The 20254-nt window shown below is 39.2% G+C and overlaps 1 protein-coding gene across 3 annotated transcripts in view; it reads right to left on the reverse strand.

Moving 5' to 3' along the window:
- Positions 1-20254, reverse strand: part of LOC145998777 (A-type potassium channel modulatory protein KCNIP2-like) — a 759206-nt gene that overhangs the window by 18776 nt on the left and 720176 nt on the right. For all 3 annotated transcript variants that reach the window (XM_083135364.1, XM_083135382.1, XM_083135373.1), the window contains exon 5: positions 17605-17817. In XM_083135364.1, coding sequence (XP_082991490.1) covers positions 17605-17817 — 213 coding nt within the window. The remainder of the gene's footprint in view (positions 1-17604; positions 17818-20254) is intronic.

The following is a 20254-nucleotide window of genomic DNA, read 5'->3' on the forward strand; positions in this document are numbered from 1 at the left end:
TATTGCTGTATGGAGCAGAATCCTGGAAAGTCACAACTGAAATCACAAATAGACTACAAGTTTTTATTAACAGATGTCTTAGGAGAATATTAAATGTACATTGGCCAGAAATAATCACAAATCAAGAACTTTGGATACGAGCATCAGAAGACCAGATCAAAAACCAAATTAAAAGAAGAAAATGGAACTGGATAGGACACACACTAAGGAAAGCAGACAACACAATTGAAAAACAAGCACTTTACTGGAACCCTCAAGGTGCTAGAAAAAGGGGAAGACCCAAAAGTTCATGGAGACGTACTGTTGAAGAAGAAGGAAAACAACAGGGGAAAAGTTGGAAAGAAATGAAGAAGATTGCATGCAACAGAGTGAGATGGAGACACTTCGTGGATGCCCTATGTTCCAATAGGAACTGAAGGAATTAAGTAAGTAAGTCAAAGTTCCGAAAAATCAACGCTTTTATAAAGTACCGAGAAAGTAACACTTTTCTAAGTACCGACACTGAAGTACCGCAAAAAGTAACGCTTTGCAGCCTGGTAGAAGAAATGTATGTATGTATACGAACAATCAGCCCAAACAGTGTTTCTTTCAGAAAATTTGCTCCGGGGGGGGGGGGGGGATTCCAGAGAACCTGGAGGGCGTTGTGAATCTCATCTGCGAAATACAACATATGTGCGTTTAACGTTGAGAATGCCAGTGGTCGTTCGTGTTTCGTCAATGAACTTTACTCTGAGCGTTACATGTGGGAAATGACGTACAGTAACAATAATAAAGTAGGATGCGGGGACCTAAGTACACTTAGTAATTCATTGTGCAAAGACATAGATTTTTCTTTTTATTTGTCTGTGTTTATTTTTATTAGTCTGTTGTCTAACATTTACAAATATTATCTTGTGCAATTAGCATTACAATAGTAAATAGTAAATTACAAAACATCACCTACATTTACATTTTATCATCCAGAACAAATTCCACAATTTCGAAACAGGAAAAATATTACAATTAATAAACTCAACAGAACACATCATGCAAATCTTAAGATGGCATGAAAAATTTACAGCAATCTTATCCTGCGAGCTTTCTTCGTGGCATATGAATCTACTTTTTTCTCCAGAAAATCATCATTTGGAATCTTAGGTCCCTCAATGCTTATTATCATGCAATGCATTAAAGTTCCTGATAGATTCTACTTCTTGTCCTAGTTAGTATCCTATTCATAGCACTGAAAGACGTTTCTACGCCGGCTGTCGTTACGGAAATGGTTACAAGGACTTCACAGAGTTTTTCAACTCGCAATATCCCATGTCAGCTTCTAAGATTTTCAAAAATGGATTGTCAGCTTCTGTATATATTACATTATCAAGCATCGACTTGACAAAAAATTTGTAGGACTCGAGGACAGCAAGAACGCCTTCCACCTTAAGCATGGGAAAATGAGCACAAAACCTTTTGACTTCGGTGTCTTGCAAGTCGACTACTGACTGAAAGGTTTCAAATTGAGTTGCAAATCTCATGGCATCAATAGATTGATCGTTGAACCTGTTTTCCATTTCTTCAACTACACTTTCCGCGTATTCCTTCATCTCACAGAAAGTTTTCCTAGCATCTTCATCAGCAACCAGGTGCGCTTCAGATCCGATATTCTTGAGTTCGGTCCGAATACTTTTTTGCAGATCACTGTTGATGTTTTCATACTGATTTGCAATATCCTGTAAATGCAATTTGGTTGAAGTAATTAGAGGGATGACTTTGGCCAGACTCAAATCCTTCTTTGCAACGCGTTGCTGAGGATAGAAAGTGCACTGAGGATTTCATTAATCACATTTCAGTTAATAATGAAACTTTCATTTCTGATATCCAGCAAGAGAAGAGATAAGGCTAGTGCGGTTGCCAGTTTTATTCTGCTTCTTCTGTAAGATTGGACAAGTGTGGGCGTTGTGATTTACAGAGGGAATATGAAGGCAAAAATATTTGACACATAAAGTAATGCGGTCCGATGCGAGGAAAACAACTCTAGCAGAAAAGTTTTATACTTTGGTTTTGTTGTACAATTTTGTCCGGGGGCGGTAGATTCCCTCCAAGGGTGCTCGGCACCCCCGGAAAGGTGCCTGAAAGAAACACTGAGCCCAAAATGGGTGCTTAATGTTAATGTTACGCATTGGCTGGATATTGTAATCCTTAATAATCCTGGTATTTTTTTCAGGAAATGTTCATGTTTTGCTTGTCGATAAATACCTTCATTGTTTTTTTAAATGTAATTAAATTCCCCCTCCCTTCTAGTTTTCTTCTTCGCATGAACAAATGAATAAAGAAAATAACAAAAGGGGCGTGGGGAAATATCAGAAAACACAGCGAAGCTTTTCAATTTCTCGAAACTGCCCCATCTCCCTCCCGACGAATTCTATTGTCCTTACCGAACCAACCTGTTCTTTTTAATACGGCATAAATTAATTAAGCTCCCATTGTCAGTCGATTCTACGAAGTGACAAGCAAAAATAGCCTTTACGAACCCTCCTCACGCAGATAAAACGAACTTTATTTCTCTGTTCGAGACATTCTGCAGAACCAGCTGATCCTTCATTGTTTTAATCGAATGACGTCACCTAATAACTCTTCCCTTCCGAGAGGAAAGAACGAAAAGACTAATGGGATGGCTGGGGTGGAAATAGATTGCCCTGTATCAATATGTCTCTGCCAAATGGCCTGCATTGACCGAAACCTATTGAGCTCCATTCAACCGTGAACGACCAATGAAAGCAGTCGTATCTGTCATTGGAGATTCCGGTAGAAAATTATTGCCATTCGGCATATTTTTTTGTACATGAAATAATTGTTTAATGTACAGTCACCGTCCATAAAAATGGGACACCTATATCCTGAAATAATCGCTTCCCTGCAAGGCTCTATGTGTGTTGCCTAACTCTACGGCGGTGGTGGAAGTTACCATTGGAAATTTGCTCTTAACATACACTTATCGCCGTACAGTTAGGCAACACACATAACGCCTTGCAGAGGAGCGAGTATATGAGGATCTAGAAATCACATTGTTATTGCAAGTGACTGTACATAGTGTAGAGTGATAGGCTAAATGGAGATGCGTTTACTTATAGTGTGTACATAGGATTTCTGTTAATTTTACGGTTTCTGTTACCTAGCGACGGCGCAGGGTATTGTGGGTGACGTGTGGCCCATTTTCAAGACACCCAAATGTCAACCTCACTTCCGCGTAGAACACCCTGAACTGCATTGTTTGTTTTGTTTGAGTTTATATTTTAAGTCCACTTTATGCACAGAAAGGCTAATCGGGACTGGACCTACAATTTAAAGTGGGATCTGAACCACTATGCGCCTCCACCGGCTATCGAACCCGGGACCCTTTCATTACAAGGCGACGACGCTACCATTGGGCCATCAGAGAGGCCTTGACTGCATCGTTGCAGACTAACGAGGCTCTGGCGACTGGACTCAAAGCAAGTATAACCCTCTGTGGGGCCCGTGTAGTTTGCTGTCCATAAATATATGGAAGACTGTGTTTGTGATTGCCCTTCCCTCACTTTCATCTTTCCGCCATTCCATCCTCAACTTTCGTGATTACCAAACAGTGGCAGAAATGCGAAGCAAAACAAAGTAAATAGGAAACAAGAAGCGAGTGTGAAGAGGGGAGCAGTCACATTTACTAAATACTGTACAAGAATGCATATTTTAGCTAGAAACCCATTTATTTATCTTGTTATTTAGCGTCGCTTTCGGCTTACCGTGACGACAAGAATGAGGGCTGGTTGGATGAAATTGTTGAAGAGACATTCAGAAAAAGCATTCATGCCCAGACCGGAAAACCTCTGAATTTCGATAGGGGGATGAAAAGTCGAACCCATAGCACGTTCAGCCATCGCTTCTTAAATAAAATATGGGCTAGACAAAGCTTTGACCAGTTTGCTTCAGAGGGCTACAATGAACCCAGTCATTTAAGTATGCTCTTCGAGACATATGATACCGTCAAGGGTAGAACACATTTGAATTCCTAAGTTCACAAAGCTTTATCCAAATATTACTTCTCGTGATTCAATGAGGTATTCTGCAAAAGTATATGTTTGGGGTGCAAGCTAATTTGTGGTGGCACCTGCTTATAATTGAGCATGATTGTTGATTTCGTGTTCTGGAAATTTGATGTCCTGTTTATTTTTGGTGTTTTTCTGCCACTTTTCGCTAATCGCTTCGACGGAGATGAATGGTGATAAATGGATGTAGGACATACATATGGACACGACGCAACACAAGCCCCACAGGTGATTATGACGGTTGCGAGTCTAGACGGCACACCCTCGTTAGCCTGCAAGAATGCAGTCCAGGTTAACACCTGGGTGTCTTCTGAAGAGTTCAAACTTTACCCCCCCCCTCCCGTACTGAAAATGTTCATTGGAATCTGGTGATAAACAAGGGACCCTTGAAAGTGAGAGGTGCTTGTAGGAAGGAATCTCCTGATTGGCCAACTCTCTTTTACTCACGGTCGCAAATTCGGAAAACTCTTCAGTAATGCCGCCATTAGAACCGGCTCCCATTCACAGCGCAGAACGGTTATTTTGATAAAATCCCGTTTCCCTGCTGGCTGCTTCGGGAAGGAGGGTTGCAAATGTTGCCGCTTGTTGCCCAAAGAGGGGGGTAGCGGTAGGTCCAATTGGCTGTTTGACCGCAAGTTGCTTCATAGGTAAACGCGGCAATAGAGGGTCACTGCCAGAAAGGCGGATCCCGAGCCGGAAGTTACGGCGGTTTCAGTATAGAAAACGGAAGGGTACAACCGTTAGCACTGGAAACAGGGAGAAAAAAAACACGTCACTGCCTAATCAGGATGGAGATAGCATTAGGTGTCAAATGTTTTCCAGCAATCCTGAACGACGAGCAGAGAGAGCTTCTACAATGACATATTCCTGGCGTAAAGGGTCACGTGACAGAACAGCCATGAACATAGACAATCTGATGCCAGTTCAAAGAATGGAAAAGTGAACACACTAGAACAGCAATTCCTGGTAGCATCCAGCAAACCAAGAGTAAAAAAGTTTGATGGAAGCAATAGAAATGCAATGGTCTGTTGCGAATTTTCTCACCCAGTTATATAGCATAATAGGTTCCGCAATGGCTTCCCAGTGGTCCAATGAGAAGCGTGCATGGTGTGTGTGTAAATTAGTAACTGAGAGAGCGTTCGTGTACAAGGAACGATGAAGGCAGGACTGGACGGTAGCGAGAGAGATGTGGAGAGAGAGAGAGAGAGAGAGAGAAAGAGAGAGTAGCAGAGAGAGTAACACATAAACACTCACAGACAGAGAGAATAAACCAGAGAAAGACCCCAGAGAACAATATTCATATTGCCAGAAGGGTGAAACCCCTAGCCGGTCATGATTTATGCACGAAGGCTAATTGGAACTTCGTTACATGTTCTCTGCATTCTGTGGACTCAATGGGAACAGATTTTTGTTCGGGCCTGGGTCTGGAAGCCATTTCATAGAAGAATGCAACTACAAGAGGCAAAATTTGAAACAAATTAAGTCTGCATTCCACAGAAAACAGATCTGCACTTTCGAATACTGCCATACATTCTCATTTATTTCCTTCTTAATGTCGAAGAGGGACAATTGACATGCAGGTGCGTACATTTTAAAACCGGCCCCGAGCACAAATATGAGAAATGTTACAATATAGTGATCTGCGCATTCAGTACCTTACAACAAATGTTGGAAATGACGTCCTTTTGCAGGATACACATGTCCAGACGGTTTGCCACATTACTAGCAACCTTATGGAGTACTTCTGATGTGATATTCCGAATGGCAACAGTGATGTGATGCTTCAGCTCTTCTAAGGTGTGTGGATTATGTATGTATACAGTTTGTTTGTTTTAAAAAAAACATAGGAAGTAGTCCGGACTTGAGAGATCAGGAGATCTGGCGGGCCATAGTCCTTGTGAAATAACCCTGTCGCCAAAAATTTCCTCAGACAAACACGCAATGCGGTAGGGAAAGGGAAGGGGAAGAAGAGGAGGGAGGAGAGGGGAATATAAGTATGCAAGAACTGAACAACAATATACACAAACAAACATTTGTTGTAAGGTACTAAATGCGCAGATCACTATATTGTAACATTTCTCATTTTTGTGCTCGGGGCCGGTTTTAAGATGTACGCACTGTAGTTGGTCTCAAACACTGAAATATTGTCGTCACTGCTTGGGAACGATCCTAGAATCACTTGTTTACAACGTGAACTGTTTAACTGGAGAGCAATGCAAACTCTCACTTTATTGTTGGTATTTGTCTTGGTTTCCATTTTTTAGGTCTAAATTCACAATTTCCAGTTTAAATCATCCACAGAATTGATTGATTTGGTTATTCCAAATCGTTTTTCTGCCACTTTTGGCTAATCTCAACGATGAGTGATGATAGGATGAAATTGAAGAAGGGATACTGACAAATGATACCCACGCCGGGGTTCGAACTCGTGTCCCCTGGGGTCGTAGCGCGCTGTTCTAATATCTCCGCCACGGAGATCGGGTAAATTACTTACAGGATAAAATCTTTTAACGGAATTACATACAATAATAAACTTATTGTAAGCCTTTAATTGGGAGAATTGAAACTCTTAGTTGTTGTCGTAGTTAAAATGTTAAAGTCCACTTTATGGTCAGGTAGGCTAATCTGGATTGGACTTGAAGTTTAAGTGCAACCTCAATCACTGTGGAATGTTCCCCCACCGGAGATTGATCGCGAGACACCTTGATTAACAGTTGGGCTGAAAAGTTCGTAGGCTGACTCATAGATGGCGTTACTAGAATTAAATCCATGTGATTTTTACTTAGTACTAACCTTCAAAAGATACGTGTATAAATTTCACAGCTGCCGGATAATTAGTTCGTGAGATATAGCATTGTGAGTGAAGCAGCTTTTGTTATTGTGAAAAAATGGATAAAAAATAATTAATCAGGGTGGCTACAAACAAGCAGAAATGAAATTCCCTGACTTTTCCAGGTTTTCCAGGACAAAATTTACATTTTTCCCTGATAATTACAAACTAAACTAAATCGATGTTTTTGCAAATGGAAATAATAAACTCGTACAGATCCACGTATGGTTTTGTTAAGTACCTATATTATCTTCTATGAAATTGACTTAATTTCTCTATTCTCTATGATTTGAGGTTTGGAACCCTCTGCTTGCAAGAACCATGAGTGCGGACTCATTTTTCAATGCATAAAGCTACTTCTCTCTTCTCTGTAAAGCAAAAAACGCAACTCTTGCATATAAATGAAACAACTGAATCGAACAAAATAAAGTGTCATATTTCCTTACATTATCAATGGGATTTCTGCTTCAGTAGGACAGTTCTAGGTTAAAGATTGCAGCTCTCATACAGTCACCCACCGACTGCGATGTAGCCTACGTGCAGTAATCAGATTTGGCACAGAGCCACCAGCAATCCTGTGAGGTGTGCAGATCGCACGTCGTGAGTGATAGTATGGTCAGACGATGGTGCAGACAATTCACGGAAGGCCAATCGAATGTGCACAACCCCATACAGCTGAGTACACACGGGCTCTTTGCATCACTTCAGGTGAGAGATCTTGGACCACTCCCTCAACAGCCCTGGCCTTGAATGTACAGACTTTCATCTCCTTGTTTAACTGAAGAGGTTTCTGGCAGGACAAGATTTTGACAGCTACACTGCGGTAGAGATAGTTCCAGTCTTTGCTGTCAGACACATATGCCATGGGCATACAAAATTTAGTGCCATGCTACGACAAATGCCAGAACAACGATGGTGATTATGCCGAAAATTAGGTTAGTACTCACTGTTACTAATGCAATAAATTACAACTGATATTCTTGTTTTATTTATGCCTAATCGGTAGGAACCTTGATATTTTGTTATTTTTTTTCAAATTGGTGTATTTTCTTATTTTCTATTTTTTACTATAAGGTGTTATTTTTCCCAAAATTCACATTTTCATTTTCGAGCATTTTCTGGCAAATATCTGAAATTATACCTTCATGGTGTTTTTAAACTACTGTTTCAAATTGTAAGTCACATGGCTTACGCCTCTTCGTGAGAGTTTGATATCTTGAAAGTTATTTTGGGAAAGTTATTTTCCATACCCCTTTTTTAATTTTAAGGTAAGGTTTTTAGAAAATGGAATTTTCCCCGTATATACATACTGAAGGGTGCATAATGACCATAAGTGGCGACGCACTCAGAAAATCAAAATCAATCAATCTCACGTGACAGATACCAATATATTATGGCACCAAAAATTGGCATTATCTTATTTTGACTTGTTGGTGTTAAGCTTCCCAAAATTAGCGTTTTTGTTTTAGAACATTTATCTGCCAAATATACCGAAAGTTAATACGCCATTGTGCTTTTAAACTATTATTTTAAATTGTAGGTCACATGGTCTACGTATTTTCGTGACAGTTTGATATGTTGGAACAGATTTTTGAGGAAGTAAAAGTAAAGTGCTCCCCTGCACTTTTCCATGAATGTGTATAGGGGTGTGAAGTTAGGGCCCCACACTTTCTTGGTCAAGGCTGAAGGTGGGGGTGATGTGATCAGCACCACGCTCCTGGCTACCTTTATCCCTCAAAGTTTCCTCAATGTACCAGCTTCATATGATGCTGGGTGGGCGCCAGAGCAGTTTGAATAGGTGGAAAACATTCCGGTTCTCCCCTGCAGGGGATCGACACCGGGTCTCTCGCATAGTAGTCAGACGCCCTAACGACTGAGCTCCATTATTAGTCGCTCGACAAATGCCGATGGTGCGCAATTAGCTTGGTAATTCAAAACATATCTCGTGCGACAAATAAAAAGATGTGGCTCCCGTGTGACGGTAGATACGCACTCGATCTCCTGTTAGAAGCCTGTCACTTTGCTCTGTGATGCAAATGGTTTTGATAGAAGTTAATGTGGCAGTCGGAATTATTCCATGTACGTATAACTCTATAGTTTACTCTTGAGTAAAATGTTGGAAAACTTGCATGTTCTATTGAGTAAAATGTTGGAAAACTTGCATGTTCTATGTACACAAACAGGGCCTAGAAAAGGCAAGAATGTTGAATTTCATGGAATGTTTTAGAACATGTTTTTAAAGGAAATCGCTAAAAACGCCGACAATTCGCATTTTATGCCAAATTCGCATTATTTCGATATTTCGAATGGGCGAAAAATGTATCCAGACATCACTGCACATTCCTAAAGATAGCTTCGCAGCAATTACCATTTTTCACGGTTTTCGCGTTTGCAAAAAATCAATGTCCCTACTTATTGGAAATTACTTTCTGGCCACCCCTCGTATAAATCAGTAGATGGAAAGTGAAAATTTTGCAGGGCTGGCAGAGAAAAGTCAATTCTTGAAGAAAGTGATTTGCTTTTATGATTGAATGATTCGAGTAAATATGATATTAAAATATTTACGTATTTATTATTAGTATTTTATTTCATAATATTGGACATTAACCTTACTCAGTGAGAGAGATTAATGACCATCTCTAACGAGTTTAAACAGACAGGACAGAGAGTGGCATTAATTTCATTGCAATACTAGTGTTGCAGTAAATTTGAGGTTGGGAGCATGCACTTGCCAATTTTTATAACGTTCATCAAGGCAGATTTATGTTTCACTTTTTCATGATAGTATTCAATATACATATATCCCGTTTGGTTAGATTCTTCTTGATATCTAATAATAGTGCAATGTCATTGTAAACGTATGTTAACTTGTGCGAAACCAGTAATACGTCAGGATGATGAAAGAAAACCTTCGTAAGCACTGCTACATTAAATAAGGTGAAGTGAGCCAGAAGAGTAATAAAATCAGCAGCATATTTGCAGTCTAAAGCTCTTCTTGTTTAAGCATGCGATTTTTGTTGGATGTTGCAGTCCATGCAATTTCTGTCTCATGTTGTAGTGAGATAATTTGTCGGGTGGCAATATTCGACAAAAATCGTATGTATCAATGGAACCTATTTCTTTCCATGTTCTTTCAGTTTGCCCAACAAAATGCATTACTACGACGTCCGACAGGTATTGGACGGCGCCACCCGCTCTTATCCCCTCCATCTGTTGACAAGTCCCCTTACTACTCCCATACGGACAAGAGAAAATTATAATTCAATGCATTTTCCACGTAATATTTAGAGGCTTAACCTTTACTCCCTCGATGATACCATATGGTATCATCAGAGTAAGGTCGTACTGGCCCCATGATACCATATGGTATCATGGTGCTGATTACGAAATGGATGTGCTTTTTGGATCTTCATACTGTTATGTTTGGGTGGAAACTCTGACACAGGTCTGGAGCAAGCCTGGGAAATTCATATTGACGACCAACCTCTCCCCTCTCCGCAACATATCCATGCCACATTTCCGAACAGAGTTTCACATTTTGGCTCATTATTCAACTTGTATGGCACCCAGGAACATGAAACATGTTTCAATCTCTTTGGAAACGTCCATTCTTTGAAGAGAGTGCTAAGGTTTGCGCCTTCTCCCCAAAATAGCGGGAGAAGAGGGGGCAAACTCCAGATTTTTATGTTTTTTTTTTCATCATTGAAATTCGGTGGTCGCGCCCCCAAACCCCCTTCCTCGGTTCGGCGTCTTGAATTGTACATGGTTGCATGCTATGGTGTTCTAGCTGCAAAACAAAACTTATCCGAAGTAGATTGCTTCCATAGTGCCTGAGTTATAACAATTTCCCTCCAAAAATGCAAATTACCTATTTTTCGTAAAAAAAAAAAAATACAAATATCAAATTTTGGCTTATTATTCAACTTGTATGGCACCCAAGAACATGACACATGTTTCATTCTCTTGAGAAATGTCCATTCTTTCAAAAGAATACTAAATTTTGCGCCTTCGTCCCAAATAGCGGGAGAAGAGGGGGCAAACTCCAGATTTTATATGTTTTTTAATTGAAATTTGGGTTTTGCGCCCCCCAAACCCCCCTTCCTCAGTTCGGCGTTCTGAATTGTACACGGTTACATGGTATGACATTTTAGCTGCAAAACAAAACTTATCCGAAGTAGATTGCTCCCATAGTACCAGAGTTATAACTATTTTCTGAGCAATTACCTTTCTTCGTAAAAAACAGAGTTTGAGATTTTGGCTTATTATTCAACTTGTATGACACCCAAGAACATAAAACATGTTTCATTCTCTTTGGAAACGTCCATTCTTTGAATAGAATACTAAGGTTTGCGCTTTCTCCCAAAATAGTAGGCGAAGAGGGGCCAAATTCCAGATTTTTATGTTTTTTTCTCATTGAAATTCTGGAGTCGCGCCCCCCAAGCCCCCATTCCTCGGTTCGGCGTTCTTTATTGTACACGGTTACATGCTCTGATGTTTTAGCTGAAAAACATAACTTATGCGAAGTAGATTGCTCCCATAGTGCCCGAGTTATAACAATTTTCCTCCAAAAATGCAAATTACTTATTTTTGTAAAAAAAAAAAAAAAAACATTTTGGCTTATTATTCAACTTGTATGGCACCCAATAACATGAAACATGTTTCATTCTCTTGAGAAATGTCCATTCTTTGAAAAGAATACTAAAGTTCGCGCCTTCTCCCCAAAATAGTGGGAGAAGAGGAGGGAAACTCCAGATTTTTATATTTTTTTCCATTGAAATTCGGGGGACGTGCCCCCCCAACCCCCCTTCCTCGGTCGGGTGCTCTGAATTGTACACGGTTGCATGGTATGATGTTTTAGCTGCAAAACAAAACTTATTCGAAGTAGATTGCTCCCATAGTGCCCGAGTTATAACAATTTCCCTCCAAAGAGTGTTCGAATTTAAAATTCCTGCCGAGAAGCCCGGGCGAGAGAAATTTCTCTCTCTCTCTCTCTCTCTCTCTCTCTCTCTCTCTCTCTCTCTCTCTCTCTCTCTCTCCTCCTGCCATCACTGGTTTCTGGTTTGTGTTGCGCATAAAAGGGGCCTAAAAGTTGAGGCCGAAACTTACGAACGAGATTTCCTGTTCCAGTGCAGAGTTCCATAACGATATCTTTAAATAAATAAAAAAAAAAGTCAATGAATACGAAATTCCCTGACATTTCCCTGACTTTTTTTGACACCTCAAATTCCCTGACTTTTCCCGGTTTTCCAGGTCTGTCGCCACCCTGGTTAATAAAGCATTGCTTTTTGGCGAAAAAAATACTGTTGAAGCCAAAGCTGGCTTGATAAACATTATTCGGACTCTGCACCAGGAAAATCAACCGTTGAGAAGTGGTTTGCTAAATTTAAACGAGGCGAAATGAGCATCGAAGACGATGCACGCAGTGGACGCCCCAAAGAGGCTGTTACCGACGAAAACATCAAAAAAGTCCACAAAATAATTTTAAATGATCGTAAAGTGAAGTTGATCGAGATAGCTGAGACTTTAAAAATATCAAAGGAACGTGTTGGACATATTGTGCATGAATATTTGAACATGCGAAAGCTGTGTGCAAAATGGGTGCCGTGCGTGCTCACAATCGATCAAAAGCAACAACGTTTTGATGATTCGGAGCAATGTTTAGCGATATTCAACCGTAATAAAATTGCTTCCCCATCCACCATATTCTCCAGATCTGGCCCCCAGTGACTTTTCCTGTTTGCAGACTTTAAAAGAATGCTCGCTGGAAAGAAATTTAGCACTGATGAAGAGGTAATCGCCGAAACTGAGGCCTATTTTGAGGCTAAAGAGAAATCGTACTATAAAAATGGCATCGAAAAATTGTATGACCGCTATAATCGTTGTATCGCCCTCGAAGGCAACTATATTGAATAATAAAATCGAATTTTGTCAAAAAAATATTTTTTACTATGTTAGCCTACGAACTTTTCAGCCCAACTGTTACAAGGGGACGACGACACAATTGCGTCATCGCAGAGGCCTTGCCATAGTTTACAGAACTCAAGGATGCCATTCAAGAGCTTTAAGAATGTAGTTATATTTGTTAATATTTTAGTTAGATCCATAATTATTAATTAATGAATCATATTATTTACTCCATTAAAGAACACCCATGTGATATTAGTTCCTCATTTCGACCCATCAAATATCATTCTCGCCTAATTTGCAAATATAAAGACACCATGAACATTACTACACAGTTTCTGTGTGCATTCGCAGTTTCCAAGAAACCAATATGCATATTCTAATAACAATCCCTGCAGTAACCAGGTCATAAATCTTCCCTGCACAACGCTCTCAAACGGAGATGATCCATTCTTCACCCAATACTCTCCTTAACGGATATTATGCGTTGCAAGAAGTTCCACTTAAAGTACCCCGGAATCTACGCTTAAGCCTTATTAAGGGCCATTCTATCCTTAATGGAAACCTGGAAGCCACAGGTGTCGATGCTATTATCGAAAGAGCAGCCAGTCCATAAATTCACGTCATTCCACGTCACAGGTTATATTCCACCTCATAATGCAAGCCGTGAATGGGCCATAATAAGTTAGCTGAATGATAACTGTGAATCGTCTTCTGGGATATTGAATGAACAGGTCTTGAGTAGTCCCTTTGTCTAAGTTATTCTTTCTTTTGTTCTCTTCTGCTAGTAAACGACGACTTAATCTCAGGAAGGTCAAACAAATAGCTATAGGTGGCAATTCTGAAAATATTATCAATTGAATCTCTGCTTGGTGGGCAAGAGGGGGAGGTTTCACCACAAACTATTCTGCTTTTCTACCGTGGCCTTGCTTGGGGACATGTCTTGCAATTACTCCATTGCTGTAAACAGCAAAACGATTATTAGAGAACGAACTTAAATGTACCAAAAAAGTGTTAGTTATGCAAATATATGTTATTTACTTTATCAAAATATGGAATTAAATATGGTCTTACAATTGTGAACAATTGCAATTTTCATCACTTAGCTAAATGAAATATATTCGGTTTACATCATATTAATTTAATGAAAAATTCAAATAAAAAAGTGCTTATTTTCCAATTACCGAAAAAATGGAGCATACTAGGCTTACATGACATTAATTGTAATGCAAAATCCAAATAAAAAAGGTGCTTTATTTTTTGTTACCAAAACAATGGATTACCAAACTTTCTTTTAAGTACCTAAACGCGAATATCCTCGTGTTGTCCCTGAAGACAGATTTATATTGACTGAAATTGTGTTCAGTATCGCATGAAGTAATGGGGGCATGCTTAAAATATGCAATGGATTGCATCGCGAAAGCTTAAGCTTAATTCTCTATTTTGACAAGAATGTTAGAATAACAGATGAATTGTCTATTGCGTATATTTAAAATAAACAGAGTACAAAATTAACAGAATACATTGGTATTTAGCACAAAGACGAAAAATGTAGTAATAGCATGAATATGGAATATATTTAGGAAAATGTTCGAAATATTGAAAGTATATGTAAAATTAACTTAAATTTGTGCTAAAAGCTGCTGCTTCTTCCTCGTGCAGGATTGCGCACACTTTTCCGGTTTTATCAGTGGTATCTGATAAGCCGTTGACAAGATGTCACAATGTACAGGTTTGCGCACAAAAAAATGAGGCGATGTTGTCAGATGTAAAATGTTCTCAAGCCGTTCTCACTTCTATTGTGTTTGGTTGTGTGTGTGTGTGGACTTACACGTGTTTTTGCTGGAAAGGTAGCATTAGATAGGCATACGAGGGCCGCACTGAAAGGTGCGGGAAAATGACATAAAGAAGAAGAATGAAAGTACATCAATTTTTTATTGCTTTTCAAAATATTCACCCTTTACAACAATGCATTGTTTCATGCGATGGAACCAATTGTTGAAACAGTTATGCCAGTCTGAAGTTGGTACCTGCGAGACATGCATTTCGTATGCTTCGATAGCCTCTTCGGGAGTGAAAAATCGCTGACCACGCAACTTGTTCTTGATTGAAGGGAACAAAAAAAAAAAAAAAAAAAAAAAATCACATGGGGCTAAGTCAGGTTAATAAGCTGGATGAGTCACGAGTTCAACTTGTTCATGATCCAGAAAGTTCCTTGTGTCAGATGTTGTGTGCGAGCTGGGATTGTCGTGATGCAGAATGTTTCGACGATTGGGGTTTGAAGTTCTGATCACGTGGAGTACTTGCGGCAGGCAAATTGTGGTATACCATTCTGCATTGACTGTTCTACGATTCTCTAGTGGAACAGTCGCAATGTGACCTGATTTACCGAAAAAAGAGGCAACCATTTTTTTCGACACACTGCGTGCACGAACAATTTTCGTTGGTTTAGGCTCATCCTGGAACATCCACACAGCAGATTGTCGCTTTGTTTGAGGTTCATAAGAGTAAAGCCATGATTTGATGATCCTGACTTGAACCGTTTGATCATAGCCTTGCACATTTCACACGGTCGTCATTTTGTGCTTTTGTTAAATTGTGTGCGATCCAACGGGCACAAAGCTTTTTCACACCTAAATGATTGTGCAAAATTGTTTGTATTTGACTCATGACAATACCTAAGGAACCCTGAATTTCGCGATAAGTCACGTGTCGATCACTGTTGATTAGTTCACGAACTGCATCAATGTTTTCTGGCACAATGGCTGTCGATGGGCGGCCTTTACGAATTTCATCACTAAGGCTAACCCGGCCACATCTGAATTCTTGAAACCAGCGATAAATTGTCGTCTTTGATGGGGCATCTTCGTGAAAAGTTTCGATCATTCAAGTAACACACTGTTGCTGTGTTAAACCTTGCCGAAAATCATAATAAATCATGGCACGTAAGTTCTCTCTTGTTAATTCCATATTTTTTACAAACACCTCACTTCAAACGTCTATCCAGAAACGAAAAAGAATTCGTGTTACATAAGTCCTTGTATTTGCAGTCGACAAATATCACAGTTTATAAATATAACAAAATCTAACAGATTGCACAGTTGCCAGTACCTGATTCCTGAAACTTTCAGTGCGGCCCTCGTAGAGGATGAACCTGATTGGTGGACTAGAATGTAATGGTCGGTGTATGTCCGTATTTATACCGAAGGTTGCGAGCTTCCATTGACAAAAGTGTTTCTATCTGGTCTTGGTTGTGTTGTGATTGCCTTCTGACGCTGAAGAATAGGGGATTTCCGATTAAGTGTTACTGAAAAAGGAGTTGCTTCTGTGATTAAGGATGGATTTAAGTATGGTCGATTTCGGGAGAATAAGAAGGTTGATTTGATTTAGTTTTATTTTACTTCGCGTTTTGTGCCTCTTGGCTAATTTGCGAAGATGGGGAGAACACCCTTGGCGGAGAATAAGAAGGGATCACAGTGGCGGTAAGTGAATTAAGGTTTATTAATTACTTTTTTGACGACGAGAAAGACCATATAATAATTCTAACCTAAACATCAATAGTTTATCTAGTAAGGTTACTCCACTTCAATCTAATTTGTAAACAATTTATTCTACTTTTATCATATTGACGAAGAGTCCAACATTCAATACCATGTGTGTCGTCGCCTTGTAATCAAGGGGGCCCGGGTTCGACCCCCGGTGGAGGCAAACTGTAAGTCCAGTCCCGATTAGCCTTACTGTGCATAAAGTGGACTTAAAACACCAACTCAATCAATCATGTAGAAGAGCGGGTTTTGAAATCATGTTATGGCAGTTAAAAGTTAACACATCTAAAATATGGAATATAAAAATGGCATTTTCGAGCTTACATACTACACAATTCGCAAAGATAGTATGTAATCATGTAAAATTTAGCACCTTATGAAGATATGTATTTACATATACATCCGTTTCATGATTATTAACGTGTGATCTCTGTTCATTTGCATTGCATTATACAGGGTGATCAAAAAGAGACGCAACCTTATGAAAACTATCTATTGTACAACATTTACAATAAGTGCTGCAAGTGGTCCCCATTTTGATATCCACACAAGTGAATACGGCGAGTCATGTTTTTAAACACTCTTCTTAACGTTTGCTGTGAAATTGCATCAACACAGTTTCTATTTGCTTGCAAACACAAAATAGTGTGGGGATGTGTTATGTACGCAACATCCTTGAGGAAACCCCACAAGTAAAAGTCGGGTGGTGATTAATCAGGAAACCGAGCTGGCAACAACCCCTGACACCAAGTGAAACATGATTGACATAAGTAAGAAACACAAAAACAAGACAAATCAAAACAAAAACACAAGTAATCACACGTATGCAGCAACAATTTTGCCTAATCAGCTGCTTATGCAGTTTTCAGCCTAACTTAATGCAGTTTTTACTGTTATTCACACCCTAAGAATCAAACGTATAGTAAAAATAATAATCAACCACATTTCCCCATAAGGTTGCGTCTCTTTTTGATCAACCTGCATATGGCTTGAACAACTCTCTTGCACCTGTGCAGGTCAGTGACGGTTCCGTGCAGTGCGAACGTCCCGCCTGCACGCTGCACCTCAAGGCCAGTAAGCAGCCTTGCGAAAAAACAATATTTTTCCCTTACCCGAGTTCAAATAAGAGTTTTCGAGAAGCAATCAACCAGCAAATAGGGCATCCCATTTATCTATTAACCGTGCCGAGTTGAGAATGTAGAAAGTATCTGTCCCATTAAGGTAACTTACAAACCCTTAAGGGAAGGGAGGGAAAAAAATCACTTACGTGGAAGATTTTCTCTACGTGTTCCTTGGCGGAGTTCTCCTCCACTTGGGGCTCCGTGGACCGCCCCATCATCTCGTAAATAGAAGTGACGACCTCCAGCATCTCGTTTTTGGTGATCAGCCCGTCCTTGTCCAGGTCGTAGAGGCCGAAGATCCACTGGAGCTTCTCCTGGACGCTTCCCCTGGACACTTTGGACAGGATCCCCAGAAAGTCCTGGAGGAAAAAACAGGAATGGTGTCAGGCGTTACCAAAAAGGAAAAGGTCAGCATTACCGGAAGACTGAATGTCAGAGGATCGTATTTTAATAAAGTGTCTTTTTTCCAAGGCATCCCGTGTTCGATTCCCTTCCTGGGCATGGATGTTCTTTGTGAGTGTCCCTTCATCAATGCCATCACTCATCCTCATCGTCGCGATTAGCCAAAAGTGGCAGAAAATCAACGCTAAATAATAACAAGTTATTTTTCCTTAGTGACAAAAGTTTATTTCCCAACTTCACTTCGTACACAATGTAGAAGTATTGTATTTTTCTTATTTTGTGTCACTATTGGCTAATCGTGTTGATGAGGACTATCCCTGGAATCTGTGAACCAAGGCCGCACAAGGACAAGAAGGGGAGAAAGCGAGTTGGCGAAGCAAATGGCTGGTACCTGCACTCACTTCTCCTCTCACGAGTTCATTGGTTGATCGATCCCTCTCGACTCACTACTTGCGCAGATTAATTGTTGTCGTTCGATCGCTCCAGAGGTTTCCCCGGAACAGAGTGTAGATGAAATTAATGAAGGGACACTCTAAATTCACACACGGTATAAAATCAAATCTTCGTGAGATTGTAAGTCGAACACTTGGCCACCGAGGTGGATGTAGTTACTAGTACTACTGGTGTTGGTGGTAGTTATAATACTAGTAGTACAGTAGAAAAGTATGGTACTGGTAGTAAATTTGTGAAGATAGTGACAATGGCTTAAAAAAGTCTGACAAAATTTGATTCACGTCAGATTAATCTGGCGTGAGATTGGAAGCATTGAAAGTAATTCCATTAGGAATCGAAGCCTCGATCTCAAGTTTACAAAGCGATTACGCTATTGGAGGATAAAGTTTTTATAGATAGAGAAGATTTATTGTAAGCTGACAGAAGTGACAAATTCAAAAGAATTGAATTAAATTGTTTTATTTTTTCCGCTTCTTGTGCCACTTTTGGCTAATTCGCGAATATGGGGATGAATGATGATGTGACGAAATTGATGAATGGACACTGACAAGCCTAGGTCGGGATTCGAACCCAGGACCTCTGGCGTCGTAGCGCGATGTGCTAACCACTCCGCCACGGGAGCCGGCACAAATTCAAAAGAAACTGAAGATACAACGAACAGCTGAAACAAACTACATTTTTCGTGTAAGAGAATAAACACGATATAAAGTTATTCAATCAAGTAACACCGATATTATCAAATGAGCACTTACGTGATCCAACCTAAATTGGGAAATAAATATGAATAAATTGTAACCAAAATTAATTTGATTATTTGATTGTGAAAAATGGATAATAAATAGTCTAATATAAGGGAGTAATAGTTGTTGTCGAGAGGAAAATGTAGACAATACATTATCCATTTCAATTAGAACTTTATAATTTACGCGAGGATATATTTTATGAATTTATTACAGTTAAAAGTTTAAAATGGCCTGAAACCACAGGGCAAATGAAAGAAAAATTTCTAACAAGACATCGTGCCAATAGAGCTGTAACAAAACTAAAAAATCTGTTATAATGTACGTAATAACAGAGTAATTTAGCAGAAGCATGAACTTTTTGAAAAATTTTCATTTTTAAATATCTCTTTCTCTTTTTATAACAACAAATTTAGCAATTAAATAGAAATGGTGAACAACTAAGACATTATACTTTTAAAACTTGAAGAAGTCACAATTTACCAATTCAATATACAATAAAGTTTTTGTACAAGGGCGTGGTCTTGATATTAGCAATATTTAAAGTTTATAATTACGTTCTGAACTTACACTTTCAAAAGCTAATCTATTGATAATATTTATAGACATTTTAGTTGACGAATGCTCGTGGTACTTTTCTGTATCGCACAAAATCCGTTTGATAGTTTTGTACGAAACATCTCTGATGATATTTTGCCCTTGCACATATTCTGTTGAGTCAAACGAGATAAATTATATAATACGTATATTAGTCGAGTTTGGAATACCTAAGAAGCTTGTTAATATGATAAAAGTATGCACCAGTGAAACAGAAAGTAAAATTCGTGTGGATATTAATATGTCTGACAAATTTACAATTCATGATGGGTTAAAACATGCATTATCTCCATTGCTCTTTATTTTTGCCTTAGAATATGCTGTTAGGAAGGTAAAGAAACTAAAGAAGGACTAAAATTAAACGGAGTGACTCACCTGTTAGCATATGCAGATGATGTAGACTTACTGGGGGATGATGTAAATACAATTAAGAATAATGCTAAAATATTTTTCAAAGCAGCTAAAGAGATAGGTTTGGAAGTTAGAAAAGAGAAAACTAAATATATGCTTACAGGCAGAAACCAAGTGTTAGGTAATAATCAAAATCTAATTATTGATAACAACTCGTTTGAACCAGTTTCCAAATTCAAGTACTTAGGAGTAA

Source organism: Lepisma saccharinum, chromosome 1, assembly GCF_977018435.1.
Source record: "Lepisma saccharinum chromosome 1, izLepSacc3.1, whole genome shotgun sequence".
In the NCBI taxonomy this organism is placed as follows: domain Eukaryota; kingdom Metazoa; phylum Arthropoda; class Insecta; order Zygentoma; family Lepismatidae; genus Lepisma; species Lepisma saccharinum.